The sequence below is a fragment of the Achroia grisella genome, unplaced genomic scaffold, assembly GCF_030625045.1.
Source record: "Achroia grisella isolate CSIRO2021 unplaced genomic scaffold, CSIRO_AGI_Agris_v1 utg1575, whole genome shotgun sequence".
Lineage (NCBI taxonomy): Eukaryota > Metazoa > Arthropoda > Insecta > Lepidoptera > Pyralidae > Achroia > Achroia grisella.
Window position 1 is genome coordinate 59,515 of NW_026712657.1, and position 21,133 is coordinate 80,647.

Below are 21,133 nucleotides of genomic sequence, written 5' to 3' on the forward strand. Positions count from 1 at the left end.
TCCCACTTAAGTAAAGTAGTCTGTGCTGTCAGAGTACATCACAGATTTCACAGAACACTAATAGCGGTGCGGTTACATTATATAGTATATTGTTTCCGGCATATTGGTTTTATAAACAGTTCTACGCGATTTTTACGACTTTCTCACGTATTTTAATGTGATTTTAATATCAATTAGTGTTATTTCTAAGCTATTTCAAACTTTGGACCTAATTACTATAACGTGCTAGGATGGATGTGAAATCATTCCTACATTCTTGGACTGCTAAAAAGGGTCTTACACCTAACTTCGATGTGCGCGCCACAGGTCAGTTAAAAGCCCTTTTATACTATTATTTACTTCGGTGTAAACTCAGTTATTTAAATTACAACATTTTTGTCGCTAGGGCCCAAACACCGACAGCGATTCCTATGTGAGGTGCGCGTGGAAGGTATATCATATGTCGGAGCCGGTAACTCCATGACTAAGAAGGAGGCTCAAATGAATGCATCTAGAGACTTCATCAATTATTTGGTGAGGTCAGGGCAAGTGGCAGTAGCTGACGTACCTGAAGATGCAAAGGGTAAAACAGTACCCAACAATGTTAGCCAGGAGGAATCCTCTACTGGTGGAGCAGTAACACAGAATCAAAGACCAGTTTTTCAGGTAGTAGAAATAATTATTTTTAATTAAAATAATTTCCAATAAACTGCCATAAATACAGACATAATACAGATAGGACAACAATAACACCCAGAACAATACCAACAATCATAATTGTAAATTCAAATGTCTGTACTGTGAAGAATCATACCTGTCACCATCTGAGGTAAGGCAGTGTGTGGTAAATTATTATACCACAGGATCCACCATAATTTTAACAGTTTGGATTTTAAATAAAGATGAGTTTCTTGCCTGTTCTTCTCAATTGAACCTGTAGACTGAACTGGATTGTAGAAAAATATAATAGTTACCTATAAAAAACTCGAATGTCAGAAATGTTAAAAATTAAAAGAAAATCACTGAAGTGACGTACATGATTCATTCAGGATTTAATAATGAAATTAGACTTTTTAATATGTTATTTGATTTGGATGTTTAAATATCTATTTGTTATTTTATCAAAATAAAGATTAAATATATTTTAAAATGAGAATTCCTTAAATGACTAAAAACCTTTTAAATTTTATTTTATTTTGTTTTTGTTCTAATATTTATACTGAAGATGCTAAAAATATTATATTTTTATATTTTTAGGAAGGAATGGGCCCAGAAAGTATGGGTCAAGCCTACCAGGCATATGGAGGTCAAAGTCAGAACTTTACATACATTGATCGGATCCAACAACAGAAGAATGTGGAGGAAGCTGAAGATCTAGATGTTAATGCCAGCCTTCATGGCAACTGGACAATGGAGAATGCAAAGTCAAAACTTCATCAATTTATGCAAATAAATAAAATCAATGCTGACTATGTTTACAAGGCTGTAGGGCCTGATCATACACGGTTTGTGTTTATTTGTTAACTAATTTTAAAGAAAACATAGGAAAACTGCATAGATAAATGGTAAACAATTCAGGTTTTATATTATCACATTTGAGGACAAGAAGTTCTAGTGTGTACACTTTTCTGTACAAATAACAATAGACAACTGAATGTATGACTAAAACTATACATTGTTACTCATTTTTATGTAATTTTAACTGAATCTTAAAATTACTCGAAATTTAAAAAGAATTATAAAATAATTTTTGTAACCCAGTTTTGGTCAGACATGTACCATGTATTTAAATATTACTATGATAAAGCATTATGTCTATTACAAATGACATTGAAGAAGTAATTATCTCACTGTATATGGACATAGCCTAAAATGTGATAAACCATTAAATAAAATTTGGTAATTTTCTATTAACTTAATACAAGTAAATAATTGGAAACTAAAATTAAATTAAAATATGTTGGAAATAGTTTTGTTTCCCACTTGTCTATAACACAAATTTTGCGTATGTTTAACAGTAGACATTTGAGCATTTTATAATCTATAAATTGTTATTAATATAATTTATATTATGTTCCATACTTATTATTTCATTTTTCATTCTGAGAGTGAATGTAAGATGGAGATTTTGATGTGTTCATTTCATTTCTATTATGTTTCAAGTTTATTTAGCCCAATTATTTTAACTGTAATAATTTTATTTGTATTCATTTTATTATTGTACACTTACTTTTAAGCCACTGGTTATTCATAACTTTTGAAAAGCCAATGGCTAAAGATTATAAAAAATAATTTGGAAGTGAGGCCAAGTGAATGGCAACTTATTTTGATTTGCAATAAAAGGATGTTTATTTCCATGAAGCAATTTGGAAATAAAATCTTATATGAAATTGAAGCAAATAATGCAGGATCAGCAATATTTGCTTCTCAAAACTTCTCAAGTATACAGAATAAAACCCAAGACTGAAAATATTCTCATCCTAATAGATATACTCAACATTGAATAATATGTTGATATGCTCTTCATGTTAAAAAGAATAATAAATAAATAATTCAATTTTAATTGCATGAATTCATTGTTATATATACTTAATTATTATATTATTAGCAACTAAAAAAAACAACAGAGCATAATGGTACACATTTGGAATAGGCTTTTTGAAGAAACTGAACAAAATTAAATAAGATCACAATTGATAGTCTTGGGTTTTATTTTGGACACAGGTGATGCTTGAGCTCTTGAAGTTATATACTTGGCCATAGTTCCAGATTATTCCATGCTCACATACCCCTGTCATCACTACATGGTAAGTATATTTTTATTAACTATTCCATTCAAGTAATATCTAACTTATATTAACGTAAATATTAAATATATTATGTACTAAATAATGGCATCAGTGGTATGTTACATAATGTTCACAGTTCACACCATGCGAGGCATCTAGCCTCGCATGGTACCAGCCCTGGATCTTAATTTTTTTCAAGGCAAAACAAAAACTCAAATGTGCCCTCCCCGAATACCCCTGTCAACCCCAGCTAACAATTTACACCTGTCTTGTCCTAGGCGGTGGTTTTAAGCTACAAAGGCCAACACTATAGCTAACTGCCTTCCCATAGTTTTCAGAAAGTGTATGCACTCTACAAAAAATAATTTACTTGACAGCTCAGAGTTATGTTGTCAAAGGTGTGTTAATGATGAATTGTGTATTCATCTACCAAGTTCGAATTTGTCGCCGCCCTGGGTATGGGCTCCGTGTTGCCCCTCTCTAGATCCGGGGCTGCATGGTGCAAACATTTGTATTCATGGGTTTGGATGGTTCTATCTGGGTGTTCTCTGTATATTCTGTATGTATTTACAAAAAAATGTATCTATATGTATTTATATCAGTTATTTATTACCCATAATTCAAGCTTTTTCAAACGTCATACATTATTCACTCTTTAACATTCTTTTTATTATATGAAATGATACTATTATCTGATGTTCAAAAAACTTACAATGAGAATAAATGCATAATTCACATATATTTGTAATAATATTTAAATTACTTTATATAAATATATCAAAGTAAATCCATATTTAAATAATATTGTATTTATATAAACTTATATCGAATATATTTAACACTGGCTGTTTTCCAAAATGGTATCTGCTTTTATGAATTAAAAGGGCATATATCTTTATTATTCTTATAAATTCCTTAGTATTTATTATCTTTATTTAATTTGTGATGGTATGGAATTCTTCTTATTCAAGTCATCTCACACTCGAAATTTCATTGCTGAAGCGCTAATAATTTACTATTAGTAAATAACATTATACCTACTAATGAGGCTTGGCAGACACCGTAATATCTAATTGTAAACGTAATTCATATAGAGACGGTAGCCGCATGTAACTTTACACACACACACACTTTCACATTAACAATCAACAATGCATTTGACTATATCTTTTGTTATTGTAAATGTGACTATATGTGTATGACATATATTTTTAAATTCTTCAGGAGTTTCGCTTGCGAATTGTCGATATTTGTGCGTCAACTGGGGAGAAATTTGACGGGTCGTGAGACAGCTTCTAACAAGCAGACGGCCAGCAAATCTTGTGCTTTGTCGCTCGTACGTCAACTGTACCACCTGGGTGTGATCGAAGCATTCAGCGGTACCCTCAAGAAAGATAGGTACTTAAATTTCATTTGTTTTTTTATTTAATTTTGACGGCCTCTGTGGTCTAGCGGTAAGGTACACCACTTTACTTTCGATATTCGCGGGTTCGATACCTCGCACGGTCCAAACATTTGTATTCAGGAGTATGATTGTATCGGTCTGGGTGTTTTCTATGTATTTTACGTATGAATTTACAAAGAAATATCTAAGTATTTATATTAGTTGTCTAGTACCGTAGTAGTTATTTATTTCATGAATGATAGTGGAATGTTGCGTGCATCTGCCTGCGGTAACGGTGTACGTTGGTAGGATACCAGTGGAAGGTGAGAGGATGAGCACAATAAACGGCACAAATGGGTTCATTATGGGCTATCTTCTTGTCATGACGGCGCGAAGGTCAACATTATGAGGTACATGATAGCAATGGGCCAGTAATTGTCATTATTATGTTTATGTAAACGACTGTCGTCTCCATATTTACACATCAATAAAACCTATAGACTGTAAATATAATTTATTAAAGACATACTGAGAATTTTTCCTGTATGTCTTCAATAATTATACAATGTAGAAAGTTAAGTGAATGTATTAATTATTTTTCTGTTTTTAGATCATCGGAAGGGATTATGAAACCGTATCCGGTGGCAATAAGTCCAGAACTTGAGCGACAGCTGGAAGAGGCATTGAAGGGTTGGTCATAATTTTTTTTATTCATAAAATGTAGAAAAAAAATCTTTTTATGCTACTTAAATAATTATGAAGTATAATTTTGTATGACGTTAGCTTGTGACTCATAAAAAGTAAATATACAATTCAATAGAAAAGAAAAAAAAACAATGTTTTATGCCCACAAACGATCCGCCATTTTTAAGGAACTTGTACGTTGCAGATGCTAGACGTGGAATACGTTTTTCAATTATCGCCTTACTGAATGCATATACAATATATATTATAAGAACTTTCAATTATATTCTCGAGATCTATTAAAGTAAATAATAATTAAATTTACAAAACAACTAAAAATAATATTTTCGTTTATATAGAGATTGATATCGAGCCTGTAGACGTAGAAACCGCACAACCGGAAACCACTGAGGGTGAAGAAAGTCACGGGGTGACGCTACTACAGTTGGACCGCGTGAAGGCGATGCGAGAGGCACGACCGGCGCCCTCTGGAGTAGTGTCGTGGTCACCGCCGCAACCCAACTGGAACGCGTGGACCGGTTGTAATATAGGTGAGTAAAACAATGATTGGGGGAATAGACTAGTCATAAACTCGTCCTAGAGTGCCTGTGCTATTCTATGAGTCATAAAGTAGTCATATTAAGGGGGTCTTCCTATGTGATGGGTTGAAAAAATCGATTTTTTTTTTTTTCATAAATTGCTCCCTTAACATGTCTAGAATACGGTAGTAAAGCGATTTTAGAAAATTCGAAGTCGTTTTAAAGATACAGCAGGTAAAAGAAAGAGCGGTTCGGAGCGGTGAGTTGGCAGTTAGAGACCGGGCCTATTGTGTACCGTCGGCTTTATACCTGGCCTCCCTTTTATTAATATATTTGTTTATACAAGTTTAGACACGTTTCTACAGACTTAAACAGAAATTTCTATTGTTATAATATTTTACCGAAGTTATTTTAGTCTTGGTTGAACTTCGAAGAGAGCAACAGCTACAAATTATTTTTTTTCATAATGAGTGGACGGAAAGGAAGTACGAGTGGAAATGTTCATCCTGGTCGTAGTAAAAAAAGAAAGTTTAGTGGAAAGGTGGCGTAAGGCTGAAGCTAATAATGAACTGGACCAATTTCATCACGATAAACCACCTCTAATTCCGCAAGTCCAAGAAGCTAACAAACCGGTTTTCGAAGATTTATCGAAAGACGAATTATTAATTCGTTGTTTAGGAGCAGAGACACAAAACAATAACGAATCTTTGAATTCTTTGATTTGGACTTTCGCTCCTAAACATCTTCATTCTGGTCCCAAAGTTGTTGAAATTGCTAGCTACTTAGCAGTTAGTATCTTTAATGAAGGTTTTCAAGGTATTTTAAAAGTTATGTCGATTATGGCCCTGTTGGTCGTGAAGCCCAAGCGTATGTTGAGAAACGGGATGAAAAGCGAATCTTACGCTCTGAGCGGCGCGTAAGTGATGTCGTTAAACAAGCCAGGATTGACTCAAGAGCTGAACAATCTGCTTTAAAAGAGTTTCACGAGGAAGAGGAAGGAATACTCTATGGACCAGGCATCGCCGATTGAGAGTAAGTTGATATTTTAATAGTTTTTAACGGACTTGAAACTTTAAACGCGTTTTTCTCAAAACTGTGTTTTTCAAACTTTCCTCCATTGTATCTCAGAAACGGCTGGACCGAATTACTTGAAATTTACAGGGCACACTCAATATATGTAAACGCATGGAATGAACTATTATCAATCGAATCGCCGAAAACTTCGATTTTTTTATAGCAAAAAACAAAAAAAAAACGCCTAATTTGCAACTTTTATTTCAAATGTCTATCAAAAATCCAATTTTTTTATATTCATTTGATTATAGGTCATTCCGTGCTTTTAAGCCTACAAATTAAAACGCCGTTTTTTTTTTTTTCAGATAAGCCGATCAGCCGGAATCGTGGAGGAAGTGGGAGCTCTTTTTTTCGAGGCGGGGGTGTTCAGAGCGCTGTAACTCTAGTTTGACTGAATATTTTTAGCTGAAATTTTATATTTATACTGTCCAAATATGTGTTAATAAATGATAAAAAACTTGAAGCTCTAAATATTTACTGGTCGTAGAAAAAAAATCCTAAAATATCCCTAAAAAACAGGCCGTCACATAGGAAGACCCCCTTAATATGACCATTCTCACATACAATATACACCCATGTGGAGCAGAGGTTAGACACTAGTTTGTATATTTCGTTTGGAATTTAGAAGATGGTTGCGGTATACACCAATATATAATAAGAGAATGTTTTGTATTGAACAATTTGTATTTTAGATGAGGGACCTCTTTCAACCACTACCTTGGAAGAAATCAGTTCTGATTTGGAGAAAAATCATAGAGATTTGCATCAAAACAGTGAACTTTTTCAGGTAAATACATTTTATTTTAATGTAAATACAGTCCTCCACTTCCCACCAGCATATACCGTTAGCGCAGCGGGTGCGAACTGCCACTATTATCCATTTAAAAAAATGTATACCTGAATTACTACGAACTATATTAATTCCCCAATATAAAAATAATATTATCTTTAATTTCTAGGAGAGTATACGTGAACGGGAACAGCTGCCTGTTTATGCAATGCGATCGGAAATTATGGCTGCAATCAATGACAACTCTGTTGTTATCATTAGTGGCAATACAGGATGTGGAAAGACCACACAGGTCAGTATTAATCTGGTACTCCATTAAGATGAAAATCTTAGTCATTTAGAAATTTGAGCCAAATTTCAAATTAGCCAAACTTTTGGTGTAGTAATTTACCACGCTGGCTACTCGCTTTCTGTGTTTGTGGGTTCCAATGTTTATGGAATTGAGAAAGCAACATAATAAACATGGAGTATGTGATCCATGGAAAATAAAGAGACAGACACAGAATAATGTTGATGATTATAAACTGGCACAGACTAACTACGGAAGGTCATGATTCTGTTTTGTATCTGTAATGATTACTTGGATAATTATTAAATGTGTTCCCTAGGTGTGTCAGTTCATCCTGGATGATTATATCGCGAGTGGTCAGGGCGCGTGGGCAAATGTATGCGTGACGCAGCCGCGTCGTATCTCAGCCGTCAGCGTGTCGGAGCGTGTCGCCAACGAGCGCTGCGAGGATTTGGGGAACTCAGTCGGGTATGTATACATGAAGTAACATATATAATCTCCTAGACAACTTGGTGTACGTCTTCTAAAACGTATGCGTGACACAGCTGCGTCGTATATCCGCCGTCAGCGATTCGAAGCGTATCGCCTACAAGCAACTTGGACAATCTCTTAAACAACTTAGTGTGCCTATGTCTTGTAACACGTGATTGTGGAGTATATAGTCGTATTTTTAATTAGACGAAGTCAACTGACGTTTACTGTGATGTCAGTATTTGATAAAATAAAAATAGTGTTGTGACAAAGTGAATAATTGAATAAAATCCTGAATTAATGGAATTGCCACAATTGTCCAGTCTAGTGAATAGTTAGTGTGACGAACTGCCTATATCGGGTACGGGGTTCGAATTTTAGCTGTGCTTTATACATACCAACAAGTTTTCGACAACTATGTTCCTCTAGTATCTACCTATACTGAATACAGAGTATTTGAAACATGAAGAAAAAAATTGCGAGGAAACTGTAAAGACTGTCCTATTTACAATACATCATGTAGTTAAAACTATAGATGTATAAAATATCTAACATAATATAGTTAGGTAATAAAAATAAAAAACTTGGCTTATTACAAAATTTGTTTTTATTCATCATCAGATAAAAAAATCATTGTTGCTTTCGGTGACATTAATTATAAATCTGTCTGAAAAATTGACAATAATTTATCTTTGAAACAGTGTTTTGGTCCACGTTTCTCCAGATACTTAAATTGTTCATTTTCTTTGTATTCTTTTAATACAATGTAGACTGAGGTCACACCAATTCCCAAAAAGTTAGCTGTTTTTGAAATACATTATTTTTTTTCGGGAGCCTCAATAGGTAATAGTGATGCAACTTTCTCCTCAAATACGTGTTTGTAGACGTTTTGTATCATAAGTTTTTCGGTAACGCTTAAAGCAATCCGTGGTCTCTTCTTTCTTGGAGACAAACTTTGGTTTGACATGCATGGTTAAGGATCCATTTCCATCCATCCATGAGGAGGATACATTGGTACGAAACAATATAGCAAATATACAATATACACTATTACAACAAACACAACAGAAGGAAAAATTTATCAAAAACAATAACAAAACAGTGTGAGCGCAAAAAAAAGCATTCGTGCTCTCAGACCAGAGGTTAGAAGCCGAATTACGAACAAAATGACGACCGACGCTCGCGACGTTGATCGGTGTTGGCACTAGTGGCTACTAGTGCCACAGCGCGCTTTGTAATAAGCCGTCAAATAACTGATTGTAGTTACATAACACTAGTAACTTATATCAGAGCACTTTCATACAACTTTATTGTAAAATAGAAATAATATTATTTTGTAGTTTGAAATGATTAACTATTCACACTCATTGTTCATTCATCTGACCGAGAACTGAACGCATCACTATTACTTTAAATATGGCAACATTATTTCATAACGTGACATTAGCTACTGTCAGTTAGCTTCGTCTAATTAAAAATACGACTATAGTATTGTAAAATTTTTGAGATTCACTTCTATGTTAGGTAACACCAATAAATGATAGCAAATGAAGTATACATAATTTATTTTGTTTCATAGTGCATAGTGTATTATGATGTATGGAATGGTGTGTAAATCTAAAATGACCTCATTTTTTTAGCTTGTTCGACAAGGTCACGGATGTTTGTCATCTTGGCTGCCAATTGTAATTGGTAACCGTCGCCTAAATACATAACAGCACTGCATCAAGTTATCATACGATACCCGTGATACCATTCATGCCAGCCTCATAAATGCCAGCCATTTGAGAGGACAAAGGTGTCATGCCTCTTTTCCTGTATTATATTTAATTCACTCTAGTCTGTATTTGCAGTTACTCGGTGCGTTTTGAGTCGATACTGCCGCGGCCGTACGGCTCCATCATGTTCTGCACGGTGGGCGTACTGCTGAGGAAGTTGGAAGGCGGCCTCCGCGGTGTCAGCCATGTACTCGTTGATGAGGTAACGTAACAATTTCATGTTGTATTAAAAGTAGTGATCGGTGATAACTTTATTACCCTACTATGAGTTAATAGATGGTTACGTAAGATTTTTCATATTACCCACAAAACAATTTAAATTAAAAATCAAATATATTGAAAAACATCCTTTGTATAATATTACAGAATATATGAACCTAAATGTAATTACATATATCTTAATTTTCATTGTTAAACATATTATATTATTATGACTTAATGTAATTAGTTATAACGTGTATTGTGTACGTATATAATTTATTTTATTTTATTTATTAATATAATAATTGTAACTAAATGTATAAATATCATGTATGTATATTATGACTTACCATATAATATATGTAAAGAAGTTTTTTACATTGGTCTAAGGTAGACCAATGTAAAAAACTTCTTTACTTAGGTAGATGTGTAATAAATTATGCATCTCAGGTACACGAACGCGATGCTGATACGGATTTCGCGCTGATCCTCCTGCGTGATATGGCGCACACGTATCCTGATCTTCGCATAATCCTCATGTCTGCCACTGTCGACACCACACTCTTCACTAATTACTTCGGGAACTGTCCCGTTATAGAGGTAAGTTATAAATCTGTACTAATATTATAAAGCTGAATAGTTTGGTAAAACACTCTAATCTCATGAACTATAATGGTTATATTTTAGTTGTATGCTGATTTGTTATTCTCATTTGTTGATGTTTAGTGTGGAAATCGCGGACAAAGTTGCGACATTACGCTAGTAGTAGATTAAGATTTAATTAACTAATGTTGTAAATGTATGTACAGTTCAATTAAATAAGAGATAACTTGGCTGGATAAGCGATTCCTAATAAGGCGCGTAAATAAAAATAATACTATTTTAATAAGTAGGAATTTTGACTAACAGACGTAATTATTTTTGTAAGATGAGAAATACTTTATCTATCGTAATTTATAATTTGATCTGTATGAATAATTACAGGTAATGGAATTAATGTATGCGTTCCTTTTGTTGTGTCTATGTTAAAATGTTACAAAATTGATATAGAAATTTTTAATATGAACTTATGTTTAAGTATATATGTATGTAGAAATATAATATTAAATAATCTTAGTAGAATGAGATCTCCTATCACAAATATTTAAGTATACTTATGAATTAATATGAAGAGCATACATAATTTTTTATGAACTTTATTTCTCACATTTTGTTATTTTTTTCATTTCATTTTTGACATTTGCAATATAGATACCTGGTCGCACATATCCTGTTCTTCAATACTTCTTGGAGGATTGCATTCAACTGACTAGCTTCAAGCCGCCGCCCGACACTCGCAAGCGTAAGGCGTCCGGCAAGAAGGCCAACAACAAAGATGACGACGACGATGATGACGAAGGTAACATTTTAACATTCGGTGACAGTAATCATGACACTGGACTAGTTACTAACGAGTGAAGTCGAAATCTGATTATTTTTTAACCTGTGACCTTTGTATATATTTATTCATAGTAAAATAATCATCATTATTATTGACTACACTTAAAAAAATGAGAGCTATTACGGCTAATTTTTTATATTTATTCATTCATATATTCATTTATTACAGTGTATCCTAAGAAGAATCATCATCAAACAACGATATTTGTCAAATTGAATTTTTTTATTAATTTATTTACATATAAAATTATTTTTTTCTAATGTAAACATTTGAAACCAACAAGTTACTCACTTATACTTTTAGCAGGTAGCCGAATGTAGATGGTAATTTTACCACTTGACCATTATATAATATCAAAGCCTATATACGTTTATACACAGGTTTTGGCGCGGACGAACAAGACGAAGACTTGAACAAAAACTGTCAACTTGGTCCCGATTATAGCGCAGATACTGTTTGCGCGATGGCACAATTATCTGAAAAGGATGTAAGTTTTGTCTCACATTTACATTCATAATAAATTTAATATAATTGCAAATTTTAATGTCTGTTTTTGTCTTAATATTTGAAATGAGCCTTCATATCAAAACATGCTCACCCTTTTTTGTAATTAAGTAAATTTAACAATATAGACAGTAAATAAACTCTTTCTGTGTGTGGTTTCTGTCGAAACCAACTTTATTAATTATAAAAAGCTGTACCAAAATCTGTGGCACGGATATAGCATGGATTATTTAAAACAATGAACTAGTATTAACAATTAAAAAAAAAGTGCTGTAAATCATGTAACAAAGACATCACTTCACATGTTAATACAATTATAATTGTTTGTTGTATTATAATATATATTAAATTAGATATGCATATAACAAAGAAACATATGTTCTAACAATTTAATAAAATTTTATACGATTCCTCTCGACAGCTAAGCTTTGAGTTAATTGAAGCTATACTCCTGCATATCAATTCATTGGATAAGGACGGCGCGGTGCTTGTGTTCCTGCCAGGCTGGAACTTAATCTTCGCACTCATGAAGCACCTCAACCAACACAAAATCTTCGGAGACCCATCTAAATATATTATCCTACCATTACATAGTCAGATTCCAAGAGATGATCAGAAAAAAGTATTCGTCACACCCCCACCGGGGCTTACTAAGGTTAGTATTGCTTATAAGTTTAGTATTTTCTATTATAAACGTATTGACAAAATAGACTCTGACGGCGCACCTGATATTTTATTATTATAAATTTTTGAAATGGTAACTCTCATCTATCTTCTAATATATAAAATTCTCGTGTCACAGATTTCGTGTTTATACTCCTCCGAAACGGCTTGACCGATTTTGATGAAATTGTATATGTATATTTAGTCTGAGAATAGGCCTAATTTTAGATTTTTTTTTCATTTTTCACTTTTTTTTATTACTATGTGGCATTAAAAACTACATACAGCTCTTAATTTTCGCCGTTCTAACACCAACCCGGTGGTAGAAGGGCGAAAATTTATATGGCAAAACGTTTGCTGGGTCAGCTAGTATATATGAACTGCACCATATCACCGGGTGTCACGTGACAACCTGAAGTGTGATGACGTATACCTCATGCATTGCCATTCCGGCGGGCTCTGTGATTTTACTTCCATATGATGAGATATGGAAGTGAAATAAACCGTTTACAGAACAAGCTGAACTAAACTATACAGTTTACAAAACAACCGCTGCTTGGCGGCTGAAGTAGGTGAGCCGAATATTCTTTGTACCAAGTGTACTGTGGTAAACTCATAATATTAAAGATTGAATAAATCTATGTATTCATATGTAAAAAAAAATTACGGATGTAAAATAATTGAACGACTTTAGTATTACATACATACCAAATACTGAGGATTTTGCCTCAGTATTTTGATATATTAACCTGTAACTTTACACTTATATTTACTATGATCCAGGTTATTCTATCTACGAACATAGCGGAGACCTCTATAACAATCAATGACGTTGTGTACGTGATTGACTCGTGCAAGGCGAAAATGAAATTGTTCACGTCACATAACAACATGACATCGTATGCCACAGTGTGGGCGAGCAGGACAAACCTCGAACAGGTATGATGTACTAGTGTTTATTTATCCGACTTGACTGGTTTTTTTAGATAAAAAATAGCATGATATATCGTCTTCATGATATACATAATCTTTCTTCAAACCATTAAGATAACGTTTAGCCATATAAACGTAAAAAATTACAAAATAAACGATAGTCATACACACTTATGATGATATGCATGATTAATATTAGTCTGAATATTTATTCACAGCTTTTAGAACTGTGACTGAAAATTACTATCCTTGTCGTAGAATGAATTGTATGAATTGTCGTAGAAGTTTAAATTTATATTGCCAGTTATATATATGAATACAAACTTAGTTTGCTAGTGATAAAAACGGTAACAATGATAAACCATAAAAATGTCCATACCTCATAAACCTTATACAAGTATTAAACAATGTTATATACATTAAGCATGCAGACGGCTATCATAATATATATATATATTTCAATTAATGTGATAGACATGCAGACAGACGGCTATGATAAAAAATATGCCGAAAATTTTTGCAATGAAAGTATAGTCTTTAATGTGGTTAGTATGTAACATAAAAATGGAAGGATGGAAAAAGAGAGTAAAACTGTTAGAAAGATAAATGGATTTTGTGAAAGATGATATGCATAAAAGGAGGGTAAGCTCAGAAAGGCACGTCAATGATGACGATAATTATTGCAGCGTAAAGGTCGGGCGGGTCGCGTCCGCCCCGGCGTATGCTTCACGTTATGTGCGCACGCACGCTACGAACGCCTCGAAGAACATCAAACCGCTGAGATGTTCAGGACACCGCTGCATGAACTTGCACTCAGGTATGTAGAGTGTATAAATAATCTTTGTAATAATATACATTCTGAAAAGAGTTAGAGTTGAGATCCTTGTCAGTTCTTCTTGTCTCGAAACTACATTCCGAATAATAATAGATTGGAGATATCATAAGTGTTTGTAATTGACCTATATAAATACTGATATATTGATTTGATTAATTAATAAATTATCACTTTAATATTTATTTTAAAGTCACAATTTAATGGTATCATTAAATTGTGCCCCCAAAAGCTTGCTTTGCAGTCTGCATTTTCCTTTGAACAATCATATATGGCAGTGAAATTATTGATTATAAAGGCATCTTAGTCTTCAGCATTAACATTAATTTTACAGTATCAAGCTACTCCGCCTGGGCAGTATCGGCCATTTCCTATCTAAGGCGCCGGAGCCGCCGCCACTAGACGCGGTGATCGAGGCTGAGGCGCTGCTGCGGGAGCTCGGCTGTCTCGACGCAGCAGCCGGCGATGCTCTCACCCCACTGGGTGCTATCCTCGCCAAACTACCCATAGGTATGCACATGATAATAAATCTTGTATTATTGATTGTCTGTAGATCTGCAGAACACAGAGTAAGCTTGTTGTCATATCTTGTGTTATGTTACCATACTCTTCTGAAACGGTTTGACTTATTTATATGAAATTTTATATGCATATTCAGTAGGTCTGAGAATCGGCTACAATCTATTTTTCATATCCCTATGTGATAAGGGTTGTCAACCCCAAACATTTTATTTGAAAAATATTTTTTTTAAATAAAATACAACACTAAATTTTCACCCTTCTACCATCAACCCCTATTTTTTAATAACGATGTTAATTTATATGACAAGACAACGTTTTCGGGGACAGCTAGTTTTATATATAAATAAATATATATGTATAATGTTGTGTCAATGTGTATATTTATAGTTATTATATATTATTACGTATTGGAGGATGTTAGGGCAACTATGAGGTTAGGTTAGTGTGCCCATTGTGATTAAATAAATAGGAATTAACCACGATGGTTGGTGATGAACTGAACTACGAAGGCTGAACCGCGTGGAGGTCGATATTACGTGGTACATTGTTAGTAAGGTGGTCACTAGCCCTATTACTCTTAACCCCCGACCCCCTGTATTATATATTTATAAGGACAGACTTCTTTGTTTGATGTATTTAGAGCCCCGTCTCGGGAAGATGATGGTGCTAGGCTTCGTGCTGGGTGTGGGCGACGCTCTGACCACTATGGCTGCTAACTCCACCACGTTTCCCGAAATATTCGCTCTGGAAGGCCGTAGAAGACTCTCCATGCACCAACGTGCGCTAGCCGGCGACCGTGCCTCCGATCACGTGGCTATGCTTAACGCGTTCCAGGTAATATATAATTATATTTATTAAGTATAAGAATACAAACCCACACATCGCTTCCTCTATCATGCTGTTTTAGGTTGACTGGAAGAGATCTCTTTTAGAGAGAAATCTCTTTGCTTACAAAATTACTAATGTATATGAAGACTTGTATTTATTAGGGCAATAAAGAAATTAGTGCATCCAGAGACAAACATAAATATTTGTGAAAAATGTTCAGAAAATCTCTAGATTTTTTATTAATTTACTTGCAATAACTAATTATTTTTATATATCGACCGGACTCAAAATCTAATCACTCCTCTCCATCCTAAGGTTGCCTGGAAAATACCGCTGTTTAGTAATAAAGTTTTTGTTACCTCTCTATTGTAATTATGTTTTTTTTTATATTTGACATACATATTATTATTATATAATTAGTTATTTCCTCCTGTGAGAAGAATAATAAAGAGATTATCTTCTCATTTCGTTTCAACTTTTTGCATGACACACTCAAATGTCCAAAATGCGTATTTTAATGACTAATAAATATCTATCACTAATTCACACTATAATAATATGTCTACAGGGGTTTAGTAGTTAAATAAAGCCAGAATCCCTGACCTACTAGAAAGTCTAATAAACATAGGATTGTTTTAGATGTGGGAAAGAGAGCACGCAAAAGGAGAAGACAAAGAAATACAATGGTGCGAGTGGAAAGGAGTACAGCAAACTACATTGCGCGTGACATACGAAGCCAAATATCAATTAAAGAGTAAGTAAAATTCCGTCTATACCTTAGTATGCCGGTGATACTCGACAGTTCTATTATAGGACATGTATCTAAGGCTATACTAATAGACTCCTACCATAGTTGGTAGGAGTCCAACTATTGCTTTGACAACCATGCAGGCAGTGACAGAAACATATGAAACATATGTGAGTTGATGTTAAAGGGGCCCCAAACATGTACGTCAACACTCATCTTCATTGCTCGTGTTTCTTTCCTGCACTTAAACAAACCCATGCTGCAAGTCCCAGGAACTGCTTAGAGTTTCCATCTCTACCACATGATGGACCCGATTCTCGTACTGTCAATCCATAAAATCATAATAATTTTGTCTCACACTGTAAGTGATCGAGCATCTAGATAAATGACGCATTCCAAATTCATTATTTTCCAGATATTCTGACATCATCTGTAGGCTTTCCGGAGGAGTGCTGCATACCACAGCGTTGGAATCCACATGGTTCCGATTACATACTGGATGTCGTGATTGCTCTCATGGCCATGGGGCTATACCCGAATGTCTGCTTATATCAAGGCAAACGAAAGGTATGAATATATATGCGTAATATTAGATCATCTTTTTAAATCATCTCATTCACTCACACATAATGATTTTATCTGTCATATCTATATCATAGCGTCTAATATGGCTTCGCCATAACTAACTTGTATTGTGGCGTCAAATTACACTGTGTTAGGGTAAAAAATAAATCTAAAGACAAACTTGTTTCGCGTACTTTCCGCGTCTAGGTGGTAAATACGCGTACCTGTTTCACGCAGCTGATGAATACATTTCGAATAAATTGCGTAACTATATGTGCTCAAAGTGACATATACGAACGACTCGACTTCTAAGTGCTACCGCCCAGATTTGTGAATAATAGTAACATTTGAAGTAGTAATAAATTGCATGTATGTTCAGTAAATGTAGGATTTATTTCAACCAATATGATCATGTAGTATTTATCTCGAAGTTATTTATTGTTATAGGTATTGACAACAGAAGGCAAGCCTGCACTAATACATAAAACATCGGTGAACTGCAGCAATCAAGAACAAAAATTTCCCTCCCCATTGTTTGTGTTCGGCGAGAAGGTGCGCACTAGAGCGATCAGTTGCAAGCAAACCACCATGGTCGCACCGCTGCATCTCCTATTATTTGCGAGCAGGAAGGTTGAATGGGTGAGTATTACTTTTTATATAAGGCAAAATGACGGCCTTGATGGTCTAGCGAGCACTTCTTTACTTACGATGGTCACAGGTTCATTTCCTCGAACTATGCAAACATTTATCATATGTATTATGAATGTGATTGTTTGTACTAAGTACCTATGCATGCTGCATTGCATGTATTTACAAAAATATATATTTAAGCATATCTGTCAATATACCCATAAAACAAGCTCTGCGTAGCTTGGGAGAATATGGCGTTGTGTAAATTCTTCAGGATTATTATTATTATTGTGCATATCCGTAATCTGTTTATTAAGGCATAATTTTGAACAAATAAGTATGCTCAGTAAGTAATTCATATAATGGGTAAATATAAAATATTGTCTATGAGAGTGAAGAGTCCATTTCTACATGAGAAAGTGCCAAACGCTCTTGACGTTATTACTGTAGTGTGACCTAGTATTTTTCGGGCCATCTGATATTATACATCCCTAAACCTTGTCTGAATCTACTAAATTTTGGGCATAAATTACATCTTGCTGTAAACAATGTAATGAAAATATGTACTGGTATTTATTATCAAGATTTTTAAAGCTGTTTTTTTTGCATTCACCTTTTCAGGTAGACAATGTAGTCAGATTGGACAACTGGCTGAATTTCGACATGTCCCCGAAATCAGCGGCCTTGGTTGTAGCACTGCGGCCTGCCATCGAGAAGCTAGTAGAACGTGCTGCTGCTGAACCCGATGCTGCACTACAATTCTCGCCAGCTGAGCAAAAGGTAAGCTTCTTATTTATAGTGTTTTAGCATCCCGCCCTTGCATATCACGGGAGTGCAATCTGTATATATCTGCAAAAACTTTTCAGAAAAAATTCTCCAAGTGACAGTGAAATCTGTATGAAAATTCATTGCGTACTTTGCGAGTACGCCAAAAAATAGGCGCATGAAAACAGAGGATTTATTTTATACTATTCATCATCATCATCTGCTTCTTCCTTATCTTATTTATTTGGGGGCGTAATATGTTTTCTGTTCCATTCATCCCTGTTCGCAGTCATCTCATTCTACATTCCAACTACCACACCTCATACATACTTCTCTTATTTTTTGCACTTATGTTGCACCTGCTTGTTGTGGTGCAACAACCTTTTCCATTTCTCACAGTGGATACTATTATTGGTCATAAAATTGATTGTCCTGTATGACCTTTAACCCACAGTCAGGACTACTATTAATAAAGGAAATAGAATCCATTCAAGTGCAAAAACTAATATATAGTGATTACAAAACAAAGTAATTTGTTACTGCTATGTATCCATATCATTGAACTATTTATTAAATCTTTTTTTAATTTTCGATGTGGCCGTAATATGTTGCCGTCCCTTTAAATATTTTGTCTGTGTTTAATCTGTCTTTATATGTACAGAATAAAAAATATTTAATTAACTAATTATGCACATTTATATGATTTAGATAAAATGTTATTTTATAGGTCCATAATATAAAACCATATTTTTTTACTCATCTTATAATATTGTTTTCAGATTGTTAACTGTCTCAAAGCTCTTTGCCTAGTAGATGCAGGTGACTATAACATTCAACGTGAAATATCGATGCCTACGTTTAGACCAGACGGCCCTAAACGGGGCTTCAACAGGGGATGGGGAACAAACGGCCCCCGTGGTGGATTCGGTGGCGGCAGCTATGGTAGCCAAGGAAATGGCAGGAACTGGGGAGGATATGGCGGAAACCAGGGAGGATATGGCGGAAACCAGGGTGGATATGGCGGAAACCGTGGAGGATATGGCGGAAACCAAGGAGGATATGGTGGAAACCAAGGAGGATTTGGAGGCAATCAGGGCGGTTTTGGCGGAAATCAAGGCGGTTTTGGTGGAAATCAAGGATTTGGCGGAAATCGGGGAGGTTATGGCGGTAACAGAGGTAGGGGTAGTAATGGCGGTGGGTTTAGAGGAAGAGGAAATCGCGGCAGCTGGAGTGGAAACTCGTGGTGAAAATCTCAATCATTCCTTTTCGTAGACAAATTTAAATTGTACTGTTTTAATTAATCTCTAACTATATAAATTAATAATAAATGTATTCAATAACATTGCATATTTTATTCTAATACTGAAATTTGAGATGTTAAAATTTAGTAAATCAATTATTTACAAAAATTTATATTTTTAAAAAAGAAACCAGTCTTCCATCACTCAACAGGATTTTGCACGACTATCAATATGAATTCTTTATCTGGAGCAACCATTACTTCACTTTTCTTGCTTCTAATTCTTAGAAATGTCAAGTCATTTGAAGGGTCCAAGTCTCGGACGACAGCTTTTGCTTTGTCAACTAACGCTGTCATAAGTCCAGCATATTGTACGGAAACGTGGTTGTCCAATGTAGTTTTAATGGGTATGCCTTCGCCATTTACTACAATAACGCCCGCTACGCCCTTATGAGTAGAAAGCTTGCGTACAGTCTCCTCCGCTTCGTTCGCCATTGTTTTCTTTATAAACGTCAATAACGTTCAAAGTTCGAATGTGCTTTAATTTTTTTTTAAATACTTTCCACTCCATCTACGACAATTTCAATTAATAAAAAAAGTTGTTAAACCTGCAATGAAAATTAAACACCTTGCTACCCCTGGTCCTTGCCTACCCCCATCTGATCCGTTTATTTAGAGAAATGAAAGAAATTATGTTGTATAGTTTCATACTGCTGCTATCTAATATTTTAACTAGGAGGATAAGAATAGCAACGCGTAAGTGTTATTAATTATAATAATAACTAATAACACTTACTTATATTATTAATAGGCGACGATTATCTCTTTTGCTGTCAAAAATATTAGGTGAGAATAAAACAGTAGGGTTAAAAGGCGTAGGTTACTGGAATGTGATGATTAATCAGAAAGAACCATCTGAAGAGTCGATGATTCTACTCGTTACTACCTGTGACAGAACATCATACACATCCGCTCATATTCGTCTAGAGATTGCAAGATGGTCACGGAAAAAGTTTGGTGTGAGTATGAGTATTTTGATTGCAAAACCTTTTTACTATAATGAAGCTTTTACAATCAAATATTTGCATGACACAGAGGTTTATACATAATTTACAACAATCAGATTTGTGTCAGCTGCCTACTTGTAATATTTTATTTGCATGTTCCATTGTTAGTAGTTACTATATATATGATGAAGAAATCTATTTTTGAAAATTAATCTGTGAAATCGTATTTAATATTGAAATTAATTACACCATAGTATTATAGATAAGAAACTTATAAGGCTTTATAAAATTATATTTATTAAAATCAATATAGTACAAAATCCTACTTTATAAATAATAATTGCTATTGCACATTAATAATGAGTATTTTTCTTATAGAATTGCAATCACTGTGAACCTCTGACACAGAGTTAACAATAAAATTATATATATTAGACATGTTTTTAAACCTATCGGTCTCAGTCTTTTTAGATGTTAC

At 34.3% G+C, this 21,133-nt stretch overlaps 2 protein-coding genes across 2 annotated transcripts; one reads left to right on the forward strand and one right to left on the reverse strand.

The window, feature by feature from the left end:
- Positions 1-52: 52 nt before the first annotated feature.
- Positions 53-19,747, forward strand: LOC131841215 (dosage compensation regulator). Its single transcript, XM_059189490.1, has 23 exons — positions 53-306; positions 386-645; positions 1,237-1,484; positions 3,993-4,166; positions 4,763-4,842; positions 5,196-5,387; positions 7,142-7,236; positions 7,409-7,531; positions 7,848-7,996; positions 9,853-9,979; positions 10,429-10,578; positions 11,230-11,377; positions 11,800-11,906; positions 12,345-12,578; positions 13,370-13,525; positions 14,206-14,336; positions 14,686-14,861; positions 15,514-15,707; positions 16,341-16,455; positions 16,865-17,016; positions 17,461-17,652; positions 18,265-18,423; positions 19,188-19,747. The coding sequence occupies exons 1-23, from the start codon at positions 231-233 to the stop codon at positions 19,653-19,655; spliced, it is 3,906 nt and encodes a 1,301-aa protein (XP_059045473.1). The 5' UTR covers positions 53-230; the 3' UTR covers positions 19,656-19,747.
- On the reverse strand, positions 19,744-20,144 carry LOC131841219 (dynein light chain roadblock-type 2). The gene has a single exon (XM_059189495.1). It carries the CDS (start codon positions 20,141-20,143, stop codon positions 19,850-19,852), a length of 294 nt encoding a protein of 97 aa, XP_059045478.1. The 5' UTR covers position 20,144; the 3' UTR covers positions 19,744-19,849.
- Positions 20,145-21,133: the final 989 nt, after the last annotated feature.